The 13,947-nt window shown below is 47.5% G+C and overlaps 1 protein-coding gene across 4 annotated transcripts in view; it reads left to right on the top strand.

The window, feature by feature from the left end:
* The first annotated feature begins 6,822 nt into the window (after positions 1-6,822).
* Positions 6,823-13,947, top strand: part of RNF217 (ring finger protein 217) — a 71,145-nt gene continuing 64,020 nt past the window's right edge. For all 4 annotated transcript variants that reach the window (XM_074862422.1, XM_074862423.1, XM_074862425.1 and 1 more), the window contains exon 1: positions 6,823-7,488. In XM_074862422.1, the coding sequence (XP_074718523.1) occupies positions 6,823-7,488 (666 nt within the window). The remainder of the gene's footprint in view (positions 7,489-13,947) is intronic.

Raw genomic sequence — 13,947 nt, forward strand, 5'->3', positions numbered from 1 at the left:
AATATCTTGAGTATCAGCCGAGACCAGGGGATTTGCCGGGCCATGCGGTGCCCCAGCTACAAACACTCCTTGTCACACACAGCTTACAGTCTAAATAATTGAGGCAGGCAAAGGGTAAAAGGGGAAACAGAGATACAGGAGTATCTCGTCCAAGGTCACAGGGCTGGTCAGTCACAGAGCTGAGATTAGAAAGGGGGCCCCCAGGACCTCGCTCCAGTGGCCTTGCCACGAAACCGTGCTGCCCATCCCTGCTCGGCTCACGAAAGCAGCTCGATTTGTTACAGCAGCTCCTTGCAGAAGCGATAAGTCTCAACGGAGTCACAAAGCGTGTAATGGGAGCCTCTGCTGATAACAATGGGTTTTGTTGAATTACAGAAACGAGCATAAGGAAGCCTTCAAAATCATTCTGAAATTTGGCTTTAAGAAGTAAAGAAGAATAATTAAAAAACAGCTAATTTGAATAGCTCCATGTATCCCCACTGTCTGATTAGGTTAATTACTTAATTTGATTATTTTCTGAAATCCTTTAAAATTATTAACATTGTAAAAAAAACCCTCTAGTACAAAATGATAAAAGCATAATTTGATAATCCTGTAATAAGGGTAGACAATTGTTTTAACAAATGTTCAACTGATTTTCAGGCCTGAAGCTAAGAAGGAAAAGATAGCAATTTGCAGATCAGAGAATTACTCCGATATTTTAAAAAATGTAGCTGATAAGTCTTTATTTTACAAAACATTCTATTTGTGTGTCATTCTGCATAGTTAATTAAAACAAGAATAGCTACAAAATATATTTGCCCTTCAGCAGAATTTACTCTTGCTGTGCTGCTGTCAGGTAATCCTGTGGCCAGCTATTACTATAAAATTAACTTCAAAGGCATATTAATAAAAATAATGCAGTAATGAAGGATTCTTTCTTTGGGAGAGTCTAAAAATGCTGATGTAGTTTGGAACGGTCTCATGCCTGTACTGCTGCTGACGGTGGTAAACAACTTCAGCTTCCTCAAAATGGCTGCATCACATCCAGGCTGTGCACTGAGGCATTTCATTCCAGATTAATGCTGATAAATGTTTTGGGCGTCGTCTGCTGTTAAGGAGAAAATCGGTGACTGTGGGATATAGGGAGACTAGCTTGATTCAGTTGTGGTTCTGGGACAAACAGTGAAGAAGCCCACCTGGCGAAGCAATCTGTGGTCATGAGATTCCCAGCTTAATCTCTCCGGTTTAACCTCAAGAACTTAAAAATATATACTGCTGCTCTATGAAAAGTTTGATGTTTAAGTACCTTGCTTCACTCAAGTGGTTCTTTGCATGTGCTGAAGATGAAAGTGATTCCCAAGTTAGGAACCCAGGTGACATGAACGATGATAATGTGGTAAGAAGGTCTAGGAAGAATCAAAGATTGGGGTAAGGAGGAGGAAGTTGTTTCCATCAGCTTAAGCTGCTGGTGAGTCCAGCCCTCAATGGGAAACTGGATTCAGCAAGATCAGGAACAGAAACACAGTCATGAGTCTGTCTACAAAGCTGTAGGCTAAACACAGAGCTTTGTGGTAATTTTAGGAAGAAAAGATGTGGCAGGAAAAAAGAGAAAGATACTAAAAATTAGTGATTTAGGCAGAAAATTAAGAAAAAAAACAGTGTCACAGGTGTAAAGGAGGATTTTGAAGAAGTGTGTAGGACACATCATTCGAAAACAAGAGAAGCATTAAGGAGGATGAATCAAGGTTGCAGGTGCCCTTTAAAAGATGATTTGAGACATTGCTAAGATCTGTTTGAAAAGATCCATAAATTTCAGAAAAGCATTTTCTGTCCCTAGCCCAGATGTGGATAGTAAGCACATATGTGGTCCAAAAGGTTTGATTCATTTAGGCAATGCTTTCTTTGCTGGAAGGAACTCACATACATGAATATATCTATCTTTTAATTCCAGTGATGTGCCAGTGACCACGTTCTCCCAAAGCTTTCTAATGAACTCATATGCAAAAGCTATCTATTAGAATTTCTGGACATACTTTAAAGATACATAGCTATATTTTGAAGGTTGTTCCCATAGTGCTAGATAAAAATAATGGCACAGACTGTTTTCAAAATAAATACTGTAACAATTAAATTAGGCACACGTTCTTCCTGATTTAATTAGTAAGAAATTATTCTAGCGCATGCCTTTTTCTAACCTATACTTTCTGTAGAACATACATGACTTTCACGTCACAAAATGAACAGAAGCCCAAGGAGATAACTATATTTTCCTTCTAGCTGCAGAAACTTACTGCATAACTATTAAAACCAAGTACTGTCAAGGATACTTTCTTTTGGGTGTCATAATTCAGATGCTAGGAGGATTCTTCTAGGTGAGTTATATGACTACATCTTCTTTGCCACGTGTATCTCACCTAAATTCGGAACTGCAGATGAAGAAGCTTTAAGAGTTCTGTTCTCACTGGGCAGTCCCAGAAAACCGTTGTCATGACTGCTATACCATTGCCACAAGCATTTGTCACAGAAGGTTATAGATATTTTTGGGTGAAAACTGTCAAGCTAGCACAGCCAGTTTATAACTTTCAAAAGCTGGACCATGTCCAGAGTGTAAGTGGTATATACGGGATGTATTCTGGAGAATGTAAGACAACATATTATATGTGAAGTGTACAATAGTGAGAATTACAAGCATGAGGGGCAAACACGAGTACCTGAATTTTTATTTTGTTTTCAAAATAAACATTTGGTTAAAGACATTTCATAAAATACTCAGAATACATTTGCAATGGTAGGCAAAAGAGATAACGAAAATTGTAAATACGTTGAAAAAACACTTAATAGGAAGATAAAAAAGAACACACAACCCCAAAAGTAAGTTTTACACCCAATGACCCAGTACCATGCTGCCAGTTACTTATTGCTATACATAGTAAAATAAGTCTTCGAATTTCCTCAGAGGCCATCATCATAAGCCCAGAAGAATGAATGTTAATTACTCAACCTAAAAATATTAATTATTTTTAGTAAAAGTAATTTTCATGAAGTCTCAAGAACTACAGCCTTGGGAAATTAAGTCCTCCTTTCATATATGTGTAAACACACACATAGATAGATAGATAAATAGATAGATAGATAGATAGATAGATAGATAGATAGATAGATAGATATATAGATAGATATACATAGCTGGTACAGACAGCACAGCCTGCTTTAGCTCTGCTGTATTGCTAAAAGTATCCAGTTTTTAAATTCACTATAGAACTGCTTCAGTGATTGCGTGTAGTAATGAATTCTGCAGTTTGCTTATATGCTACATAGCCTGGTAATTTCTTTTGCTGAAGTTTTATGTGCTCTTTGATTAAAGAAAGGAAGGGAGGAAAGGAGGAACTGAGGGAAAATAAGGAAGGATGGAAATTCCCAGGCAATACTTTGTAATATTTTACAAATTGGGAAAAATTGAATCAATTGATGCAATAGCCACCCTAACTTCTTTGTTCAGTGTGAATAACAAAAAAAATCCCTAAATTTCATCACCAGAACTGTGGCAGTCAATTACATTTATTGTTTGCAAATACAATATTGCTTGCCCTGGATCTCAGCTGTGGAATTTAAAAATCAGGCATGAGTAAAAGGACCACCTGTAAACATACCTATTCAAACCACACCCTCCAATAGTTTTAACAAAGAAGAAAAAAATGACAGACTTTGCTGCATTCAGCAAAGGTAAGCAAATCCAGGTTCTGGTGGAGGATGGTGGGTAGAAGTTTCCAAAATAGGGGATCACTGACAGAGAATGAATGCCCTGCCAGCTGGTTCCTCACACTTCATTTGCAGAGCTCAAATGTGTGAATCTCTGTGGAGTTTGACTTGGCCTATATCACAGGGAGAAAAGTAATCTTTCAAGCAAGTAGACTCAGTTCCACACAACTGTGCTCAAACACGACAAAGTTCTCATAAACCAAACAGTTTGAGAAAAAGGTTTATCTCTGCAGGATAATTTATTTTAATCTGTTATCTTATGCAAATCCAGTAGTGCTGCTATCTTTTTCATATCTTCCATAAGGTTTTATTTAAAGTCTAGACATGCTCTACAGAGACTGTAAAATGTGTGGATCTAAAATCGCATTTTAAAACAAGAAGGTTTTAGCAACAGTCATTCTGGATGCAATCTGACTCATGTTTTCTCAAAACCTGGGCAACAGCCAGCCTAAGATACATGGTATAGGCTGTCAGTCAGCAGCAGAGCAGCCTGTTTGGGAACCACACGTTCAGCCCTGTACAGGCTTCTGCTTCATGCATGCAGGCACCTACCAGCAGTGCACTGAGCAGCAGAACCAGCATCCCTCGCTGACCGCTTGTTCTCTCACCAGCTCTCTTGGAGAATAAGCAAGTGCCATGCAACACAGCATCCTATTTTGTCCAGTTGTTGGGGGCTTGTGGAGGGTTAGGGTGGTCTTTTTTTGAAAATTCTTCTTCCTTGACGTTGTTCAAATATTAATCTGTGTGAAGGCATGGTGGGAAAGGCAATTGGTACGTACTAGCAGGTCATGTCATGTTTACCTCAGCCCAGTATTTCTTTCTGTCTACTACTATATAATTCCATACTTTTTTAATATGTCTGAGGGCATATATACAGAATATGGCAAAGACTTGTTGCAAAGCATATATATATCAAGGAGCCTTGTGGCAGGGAGTGGCGGGGCCCCCTCGCAGGCTGCTAGGCAGGACGTCACCAGCCAGGGCTGGTCCCACCATCCCAGCCAGAAGCAGGGCAGGATGGGGGACACGGGGGGCAGGTGGGGCCAGCACATCTGCCCACTGTTTGCAGGCAGGACCAGCAGGACACATGGCCAGGCGCAGGCCGCTGGACTATCCTCAGTCCATAGTCTAGCAGGGCACAGGCAATTCTGTAACTTGTATTTGCCTAACGCTTCCTCCAAGCCAAGTACAATTTGCATTGCTGTCCTGAATTCCCAGCACCATTTTTCCCCTGCTGTGCTTCATCACATGCATTTCTGAATTAACAGCTGAGCAACATTGCTTGCTTTTGCAATGATGTTGTCTTTCTAGGTTTTTTCTTTGAGCTCCAGCTTCTTGAATGGCAGAGTTGTAGGAAATTCTGATGTTTATTCATTCATTAGAATGAAGTAAGCTCTGGGAGCATCAACTCTAGAGGCTCAAATAAGAAAAGCTAAATAAACATATTGTTTAAAATAAATAATTCCTCTATATGGATTTCCGGCAGGGGTAACCACAGTCTGACATTGCACAAATTCATTCACACTGACTTTCAGGTCAGCTTGGGTCTGAAAGAAATACAGCATTTTCAAGTCGAAGAGCCCCCAAGCTAGAAGATGTCACAGTTGCCACACAGAGCCCGGGGTGCCTCCATTTCCAGCCTTCAGCAGGGCAGGGCCAGGCAGGCTCCCCCTGTGGCTTTCTGGGAGGCTCAGCTCCTCTCCAGAGCACACACACCTTTCAGCGCCACGCAGGGCCCTCCAGAGCTGGGCTGGCCCCACGCAGCGTCCTCCACACCCCGCGCTGCGGGACGGCTGGGGGGCTGCTGAGCTCAAGCACAGAGCCAGACAAATGCATGGAGATGCGCCAGGTCCTATGGGGCCTGCGGTGATGAGCTCACTGGGGTTGGGGTGACAGCACGCAAACACCCCTGGCATCCCCCACTGTTATCTCCCCACTTGCATACCTCCTCCTCTTACTCTAGCTAGCCCAGCCCCATGCCCTCTCATGCAGAGCAACTGGTTAACGTCCGATTAACGCTCTAGACAAAGTTCAGGATGGAAGCTGCCAAGTCCCTGTTATGTTACTCAGCTGCTGCAGGATCAGCTCCATGACATCTGCCCTACGTGATGATGTAGCGATGACATCAAGGTCTGGAGATGCCGCCTTTAAGCAGAGGCTCCAGCATACTGGCAGACTCTCAGAGCAGAACGCACAGAGGTTCCCCTAATCCCCCTAATTGCGAGTACCCAGCCAACCAGATACCATTTTGGACCTACGTGGATCCACCTGGTTTAAATTATTTTTGTGAACGCCACTGTATCGCCTGTTTTCAGTGCGTGGCTCTTAGAGCAGCGCTGCTTCTGCTCGTGACGATTTGTTTTCTTCGCGAATGGTTCTTAGCCGGACGCCCACAGTTCGCTCCCCACACGCTACTCACGGACCACGAAGGCGTTATGAACTTGAAACCGGTGTCTGCATCCCAACGCCCCCCTTTACCCCTCTCCCCGTGCTCCCGAGCAGAAAACGACTTCGGGGGAGCGGTGGGGAGCGCTGCCGCCGCAGCAGGAGGAGAGAAAGGCGCGGGGGGGGCGGGGAGGTGCCGGCCGGTCCCCGGTACCGGCACACGGCGGAGGGGCGGACCCGGGACGGGGAGCGGGGAGCGGGGGGCGGCCGGGCCGTGCGGGCAGGCCCGCGGTGTTTACGGCTGAATGAGGGGCGAGGCCAAGGAGCTGCGTCAGAGCGGGGCGGGAGGGGCGGGCGCCCGGCGGGGCGGCCGCCGCAGGCGGGGGGCGGGGACGTGTGGGGCGGTCCGGGGCGGCTGCGGGGCGCGGCCGGGCGCGCTGCCCCGCGGCACCAGCGGCGGCTGCCCGCGTCCTCCCGGGTATGGGGGTCGGGCTGCGGCCGAGACCCCGCGGGCGGCGCTGAGCACCCGTCGCGGCCTCCCCCGCAGCCCCGCAGGGAGGAGGCCGGGCGGCCGGCGCCCGCGGGCGGGCGGGCGGCGCGGGGCTCGGCGCGGCGGGCCGGGGCTCGGGACCCGGAAGCAGAAGCGGGGCCGGGAGGCGGCTGGATGGGAAGGAGCGGCGGCGGCGGCGGGCGGCGATGGGGGAGCAGCAGAGCTCGCTGAGCGCCCCGCGGGCGGCCGCCGCCGCCGCCGTCGCGCCGCCCAGCCCGGCCGGGGGTCCGCGGGAGCCCGGCCCGGAGGAGCCGCCTTCGCCGCCAGAGGCGGCCCCGGGCGGCGGGGCAGCCGGGCCGGGGCGAAGCGGGGAGCCGCCGCCCGCCGCCGGCCCCGAGCGGCGAGGGGCTGAAGGAGAGGAGGAGGACGACGAGGAGGAGGCGGCGGCTGGGCTGGAGCAGCCGCCGGCCGCCCTGGCGGAGGAGGGGCCGGGGCCGGAGGGGGGCAACGGCCGCCGCCGCCCCCCTCGGCGGCACGTGTACTGCACCGTCTACTGCGTGGAGAACGACCGGCCGGCGGCGGCCCCTGCCTCCCCCCGCGGCGGCCCAGACGGCGGCGGCCCAGGCGTGGGGCAGCCCCCGGGGCGGCGCGGGGTGGCGGCGGGCAGCGACCCGCTGTCGGCGGGCGGCAGCATCGAGGTGGTGGACTTGTACCTGCTGCCCGAGCCCTTCTCCGGGCTGATCGCGGGGGAGTTCGGGCCGCTGCTGGTGCTGAGCTGCCGCGTGTGCCTGGAGGAGAAGCCCATCAAGCCCCTGTCCTGCTGCAAGAAGGCGGTGTGCGAGGAGTGCCTCAAGCGGTACCTCAGCTCCCAGGTACGGCCCGGCGGGCGCTGCTGGTTTGCGCTGAGCTGGGGGCGGGGGGGGGGGGGGGGGGGGGACACGGACGACGGACACCGTTGGACGGTGCGGCCGCCGCCCAGGCCCACCGCGTTGCCGGGCGTGAGGCGCCGGCTTGAGCATCGCTCCGGGCCCGGCCCCGCGGCTTGCGCGCCTGGCGAGTGGAGCTCCGGTGGGGTGGCGCGGCGTGGGAGCCTCGCCCGTCCCGCACGGGACGCGTTTGGCAGCCGCCCGCCTGCGAGCTGCTAATTTATTGACCGTTTGTTCCCGAAGCGTTTGCGCGTTGTTGCGCGGCCTGTCGGGTTGGTCACTTCTACGTTTGCCAGGCTCGTCCCGTCTTTTAAAGGCTTTTCTCCTCGAACTCTCAAACTCGTGGGGTTCCGTGGCTGGCACCGCTTTCCCTTAAAGAGAAGTGCAAAGGGTGACGGGGAACGGCGCTTGGCGCCGGCAGCCGCCGCTGGGGCGAGTCCGGGAGCTGGGGCCGGGCCTTTCGGCCGCCGCCCCGCAGCCCCTCGCCCCGCCGGGCGGGTCCGGTACCGGCGGGCCCTCGGTGCGGGAGCGGCCGGTGCCTCTGGGAGCGCGTTGCCTTTGGTGTTGCGCCAGGTACGAGAGGTTAAAATAGTGTGTGTGTGGGGGGGGGGTATCTCTGTGACTCTTCGTGAAGAATCAAAGTTGCGACAGTAAACAAGAACAACTTTTGGGGGAAAAAAACCCCACCCAAAACACAACAGTTTTACCATTCCGGGCAGATAGCTGCTCGTCCTGGGCAGATAGCTACGCCCGTATAGGCTGCTTGTATCTTCATCGCTGTTTTGTCAGTCGGAACTACTGTTTCGAACCGAAATCAGCAGCTTGAAAGCAAAACTCTGTCTTTGCTAGTGTTTTTAGTAGCTAGTTTAGCATCACAAAACACTCGTGTATTGTTTTTGCCGCTAGTGTAGGCATACCCTAAACCCAGAAGAGCAATGGGAGAAGTATGGGTATATGGGAAAGACAAAACCAGGTAGCCTTTGCTTACCGCCTTTATGTTTTTATTCAATGGAAACTTCAGTGGAGACGAGCTGGTAGAATGAATTTTTACACCTGTTGGGGCAGGGAGTCGTGCTTCCCACTGGACAGGATGGATGGCTACAGCTACCCCCACACACTAAAAATAGTTGTCAGGCTGTTGTGACCAGGGAACATTTCACTCCTTGGAAATTGCACGTTCTGGCTGAAGTGAAGCTCCTCTCCAGGCATTGCTAGCCTATGTAGCATTTACTAGTGCTGGTAGCTTTTGGTCTGGCTAACAGTAAACTCACTAGCATTTTTATGGACCACCTTCGTTATGTTTAGGTAACAGGGAAGGGCTTAACATGGGAACTGATGAATGGGAGAAGCAGAGTTGTGTTTTGTATGTCTCCTGTAGCACTGAAACTCAGGAACACTTCCTGAGTCTTCTCAAGACTTTGTGCACAGAGCCCAGGATGGTTTGGCTTGCAGTTAAGTGATGGACTGGAAACTCTCAGCAAGTTTTTAGAGTATATTGCCAGTGTATGTTTGTGCCACCTTCGTATTTGCTACTGAGGTCATGTGTCGGAATATTGTCTTGCTTTGAAGCTGGAAATTGCAAAGTGGTGTGATGTCAGGGTGGTCATCTCTAGCTTCTGCAGGTGCCTGCAGCCTGTTCTACAAGTTGACACGATGAATTGTGGTAGTTCCTCCCCATTAATACAGGTGGTAAAATATTTCAAGGAATGGTCAGGCAGGGTCGTTGGTAACGACCTCAGATGATGAAGTTCAAGTGTCCGCAGCATAGGCATAAACACTGAATTGAGTTATCTAAGCCCCTTTTTTAAAAAATTAGTGCTGAATAAGAGGTGGGTTTAGGGTATAATTTATCTAAAAGAGTTGAAATGCCACTAGATGTGCCTGTTTTGTCCTGTTTCCTTTGAGTAAGAAGGGGTGTAGGATCTTAGAGGGTTTGAGAAAAAATTGTATCAGAGTAAGAGTCTGTCCAAACCTAAAATTGGTTCTGTATTAGCTGTGAGCTAAAGCAATACAGAGTAGCTTACAGTGATCTCTGGAAGTTATGTGATCCAGTATCTGAACATGTACTGAAGAACTCTTCTGCCTGGTTCAGGCTGGACTCTTGGATGATGATCCAGCAGCTTGGTGGCTGGGAACCAGCTATATGCCTCATGAAGTGGGTTTAGCATTGGCCAGCTGGTGGATGTATATGCAGGGATTCACAGAAGCCGCTACTATTGCTAAGCACTCTGCAAAGCTTATCCCAGCAGCTATTAGAAGGTCTGCTTGGCTGATAGCCATGTGGGTACTTACTCCTGTGCACAGAAAATGGGGCAGGGATACAGATGCAGAGGAGGGGATGTCTGCAGGCGGACATGCTGGTCTTGGAGGGAGATTCACAGAGCACTTCTGTGGGCACATTGTAACAGATGCTGTTATGACCAGGCAGAATTTTAGTTGTTTGATAAATCTGTTCAGAGAAAAAGGAAACAAAATACCTTCAAACAGTCCAATGTGTTCTTTCCCTATCTTTCTTTTTTGAAAAGAACAGGAAAGTGATATTTCTTTGAGAAGAACAAGAAGTGATGTATCTTTCCTTTGTGCTGTGGAAGGACCCTGTGACTCATCCTGAGGAGAGAGAAAAGGCTTCTTCTCCATGTCAGTTGTAGGAATTTCTGGGAAGGGTGAGTGGAAAGGCAGTATAGGACAAATAAAGTTGCCTTTCATCTTTGAGACTTAACACTTCATGTAGCAAAGAATAAAAGAAAATTTACCAAAAGTTCAAAAGAAGTAAATGTAGAAAAGCTGTTTCTGTTTGAAAACTTTAAAAGATTTTCCAGTTGGATACGGTCAGCTTAATTTAAGAAGGTACCTGAAATTGGAAACAAACAAAAGCAACCAAAACCGAAACCTCAAGCAGCAATATGCATTGTTTAGATCTGGTTTCCTTGTCAGAGAAGTAGCGATCTGTGCCCTTTGTTTGAGAGGACACTGGCTGACTACTCTAAGTCTCTAGAGAAGCAGTGGTCTTTCATGCTGAAAATGTGGAGTATGTTGGCATAAGTATAACGCTTAAAGCAATTCATGTTGCCTTTAATGTCTGTTTTCCCACTGAAGAAAGCTGGATTTGTGATGATGATGGCTTTGAGATTTCTGAAATGATGCTTAATGGAGTAGCAAAGTAAAAACCCTGTTAATGCACTCTTCCCTCTTCTATGCAAACACATAGCAGCATCAAAACTTCTGCCTTGGAGCCCTTTATAGATCAGAAAATCAACTGAAATTTTAGGCATTGTTGAAAAGAAGATTATTCAGATGAAAATACTCCCAACTGCAGTGTTTGCTCATAGTGATACCGGCACGCTGGAACATGAGGGCAGTTGATTCGGGAATGTCATATCTGAAGGTCCTTAGAGGTCAAATCCAGTCTTTCTTATCACCCACACCTTGCTGCATAATTCCTTTCAAAGATTTAATGGCTGGGGCAGAAGCTTAGCAGGTGAGCCTTGAGTGCCTAGCCTGATCTGGAGCTTGTCTTTTGGTAAATTGCGTAAATCTACCTCTGCCTCAATTTAGCTATTCTTTCTCCTGGCCTAATACTTGCAGACCCCTAAGGGCTTTTCAGGGTCTGACTATGACCAGTTTACCATTCACCAAAAAATTTCTATGACTTTGTTCCCTTGGACCTGGAGAAATTGAGGGAGAGATAGATATGGGTGATGGGTTAGTATGAAGGAGGTTGTGACTCTTGCACCTCAGGACCTGGTGTGGGTCCCACAGAGCCTGGATCGGGTCCCAACAAGCCCTGTCTGCAGGAATCGATGCAGCCCAAAGCTGTTCTTTGTTGTTATGCTTTATCATGAACGTAAAACAGATGAGGCTGAAGAGTGTGAATGTTTGAAATGTCAGTGCTCTTCCAGGACTGTGCTCACAGAGGCCATCTCCATGGGCTCTCAGGTATGTGCTGAGTTGAGGTTGGGGTCAGAAGGGTTGAAGAACTGCTCCCCTTTTGCCTAGGAGCTGTGGGCTTCTATGCTCGTGCATCCAGCATACAAGCTGGGGATAGGGGATAAGAACTGGGGAACTCAGTCTCACAGATGTAATACTGCATTCACATCTCCTTCACTTCCCATCTTCCTTTCCATTTAACATGGCACCAGACCCGGGTTGTTCCAGAAACTGTGTGCACACACAGGTTTGCTAAATGAGTGATTCACTTCGTAACCTTTCCTGGCTGCTTGTACGTCTGAGTCAGAGGGAGTATTTGCATGCGGTTTTGCTTTTCGTCCATTTGTGTGTCCGGGTTGGGGATGGGGTTTGTTCAGAAATTTTCTTCAGAAGTAAACAAATAGGTATGGGAAGCATTTTGACTTAAGAGGGAGAAGACCTAAAGTTTACATAGTTTTTACTATTTAACTTATCCTGGACTGGTAAAGAGGCTAAGGTTTATATGTGTTTTCTCATCTCCCTAATCTGAAAACCTGACAAGTGCTATTCAGAACAACAATCTCCTCACTTTTCAGCAAGTATTGACTAGACCAAAATAACATATCCTGCCTCCTAACATCTGTAAAGTACAGTATGTTCTCTAATAAATATTTGAAACTATATATATATATGTAATCGTATCTATACTTGTTTCACTTTTCCTGTAAAGTGACTGTAAAAGTTTTACAGAAACCTTGGTCATTTGACTGCCTGTGTGCAAATTGGGAAACTTGATAGTCCAGTTTTGATCCTGTGCTCATTAGTGAAGCTTTATTTTGTAAATCTTGTAATTCTCTTGGGGCAGTCATTCTTATATTAAAGGACTTTGGGTGACTTAGTTTAAACAGCATACTATATTCTCTATCGGATATTATGGTGCTTTAATTATAGGAACCCTAGCGAGATTAGTGGCCATGAGTAAATTGGAAGGGATTGTTGGGGGTGGAGAGGGGCCACATCCAACAGCGTTTTGTGCATGTCTGGTTTTGGTGGGACTAAAATCCTGCTCTTCTCTCCTGAGCATGAAATGTGGGGATTGTCTTCGCTCTGCCCAGGACCTGTTACCGGTCTTCCTCTGTGAGCTGAGATCTTGTTTTTGACCCCTTTCTTTTCTCTGCGTGATCTCTTTCTGAAAGACCTGAAGAACAAAACAGCAGTTACAGATGGGATTTTTGTGGGGAATGTGATTATAAAGCCGCGTAGCGAAGAGGAGAATTTAGGAGCAGGCTGTATTGCCTAAAACCTAGTACTGGCTTGGAGCTGGAGGCACTTGACACCTGTGTGCCTCTTCAGGTGTCTGATGGTATCATATAAATGATACACCTTCAAAGCTGTAGTCTGGTTGCTGATGAAAACCAGCCAGCAGAAATGTAGACACCAAGTGCTGAATCATCTGATCGTTAATGAGCTGGTTGTGCCCTGAGTCAAACCAGAGCTCAGAAGGGCCACTGTCATTCAGTGGGGGAGAAGCTCTGTGTTTGCAAGGGTTATTAATCCAAAAACACACACTGATGCTAGCTAGTGAGTTGCTAGGACAACTTCAGACTGGCTACCAGAAGGTGATGGCAGGGTGAATGATCACCCTCCAGCTGACGTTGCAAGAACACAAAAGTTTCCAGAGGAGGAAGAGGGGTGCGGGAGGAGAAAAGAATATATTACTGGTTAGATTACAGGCTTTCTAAACCAAACCAGCCACTTCAGCCACTGTAAGGCGGCTGTGTTCCTGAGTAGAAGGAGGAGGAGACAGACCTGGTCCATCAGCTGTGAGCAGCCTGTACTGCAGGAGCACCTAAGCTTCTCCTCTGTCATGTTCAGCAAACAGCTTCTGAAAGTCTGTCCTGTTCTCCTGACGTGTTGTATGCAGTGCCAGTGCTGAAATGCTGCTTCGTAGCCAGCTGCCCAAGGGTTACTGTCACAGTTCAGAACAACACCCAAGTACCTTTACATTTGTAAGCATCAGTCTTTAAAGTTGACTAGGTGTATAGCTGGCTTTTAGTCCCTCTTGAATGCTTGTTGAAGGATCCAATTTGGGCTGAAACTTAAGTTTGGAACAAAGTTTTACAAAATCAAGCATTGCTGGAAATACTTTAAATTCTTTTTAAAGAAAACTAATTTTGAGCAATGTTCTTGAGTGATAATACTGCCTGGTTGTCCTGGTGTGTGTACGCCTAGATAAATACTCTGGCGACATACCACCACTTTGCATGGTATGTTTGTTGCCTGCATAGAAGTAGCTTCAAGCTTACTCCACATGGATAGCTATGACTTCCTCTTGTTTGGAAAAGTCTTTGTCAGATGTAGGGCTGTAATATGTGGCCATTATTTCTTAGCCATGCTGTTATGGAGCGAAGGGGAAAAAGAATGGCTGTTCTTATAGCTGAGAAGATTTCTGTTAAAACTCTGATCTGTATGATCAGAGATGTTGGGAATGGAAAAGAT

Source organism: Strix uralensis, chromosome 3, assembly GCF_047716275.1.
Source record: "Strix uralensis isolate ZFMK-TIS-50842 chromosome 3, bStrUra1, whole genome shotgun sequence".
NCBI classification, from domain to species: Eukaryota; Metazoa; Chordata; class Aves; order Strigiformes; family Strigidae; genus Strix; species Strix uralensis.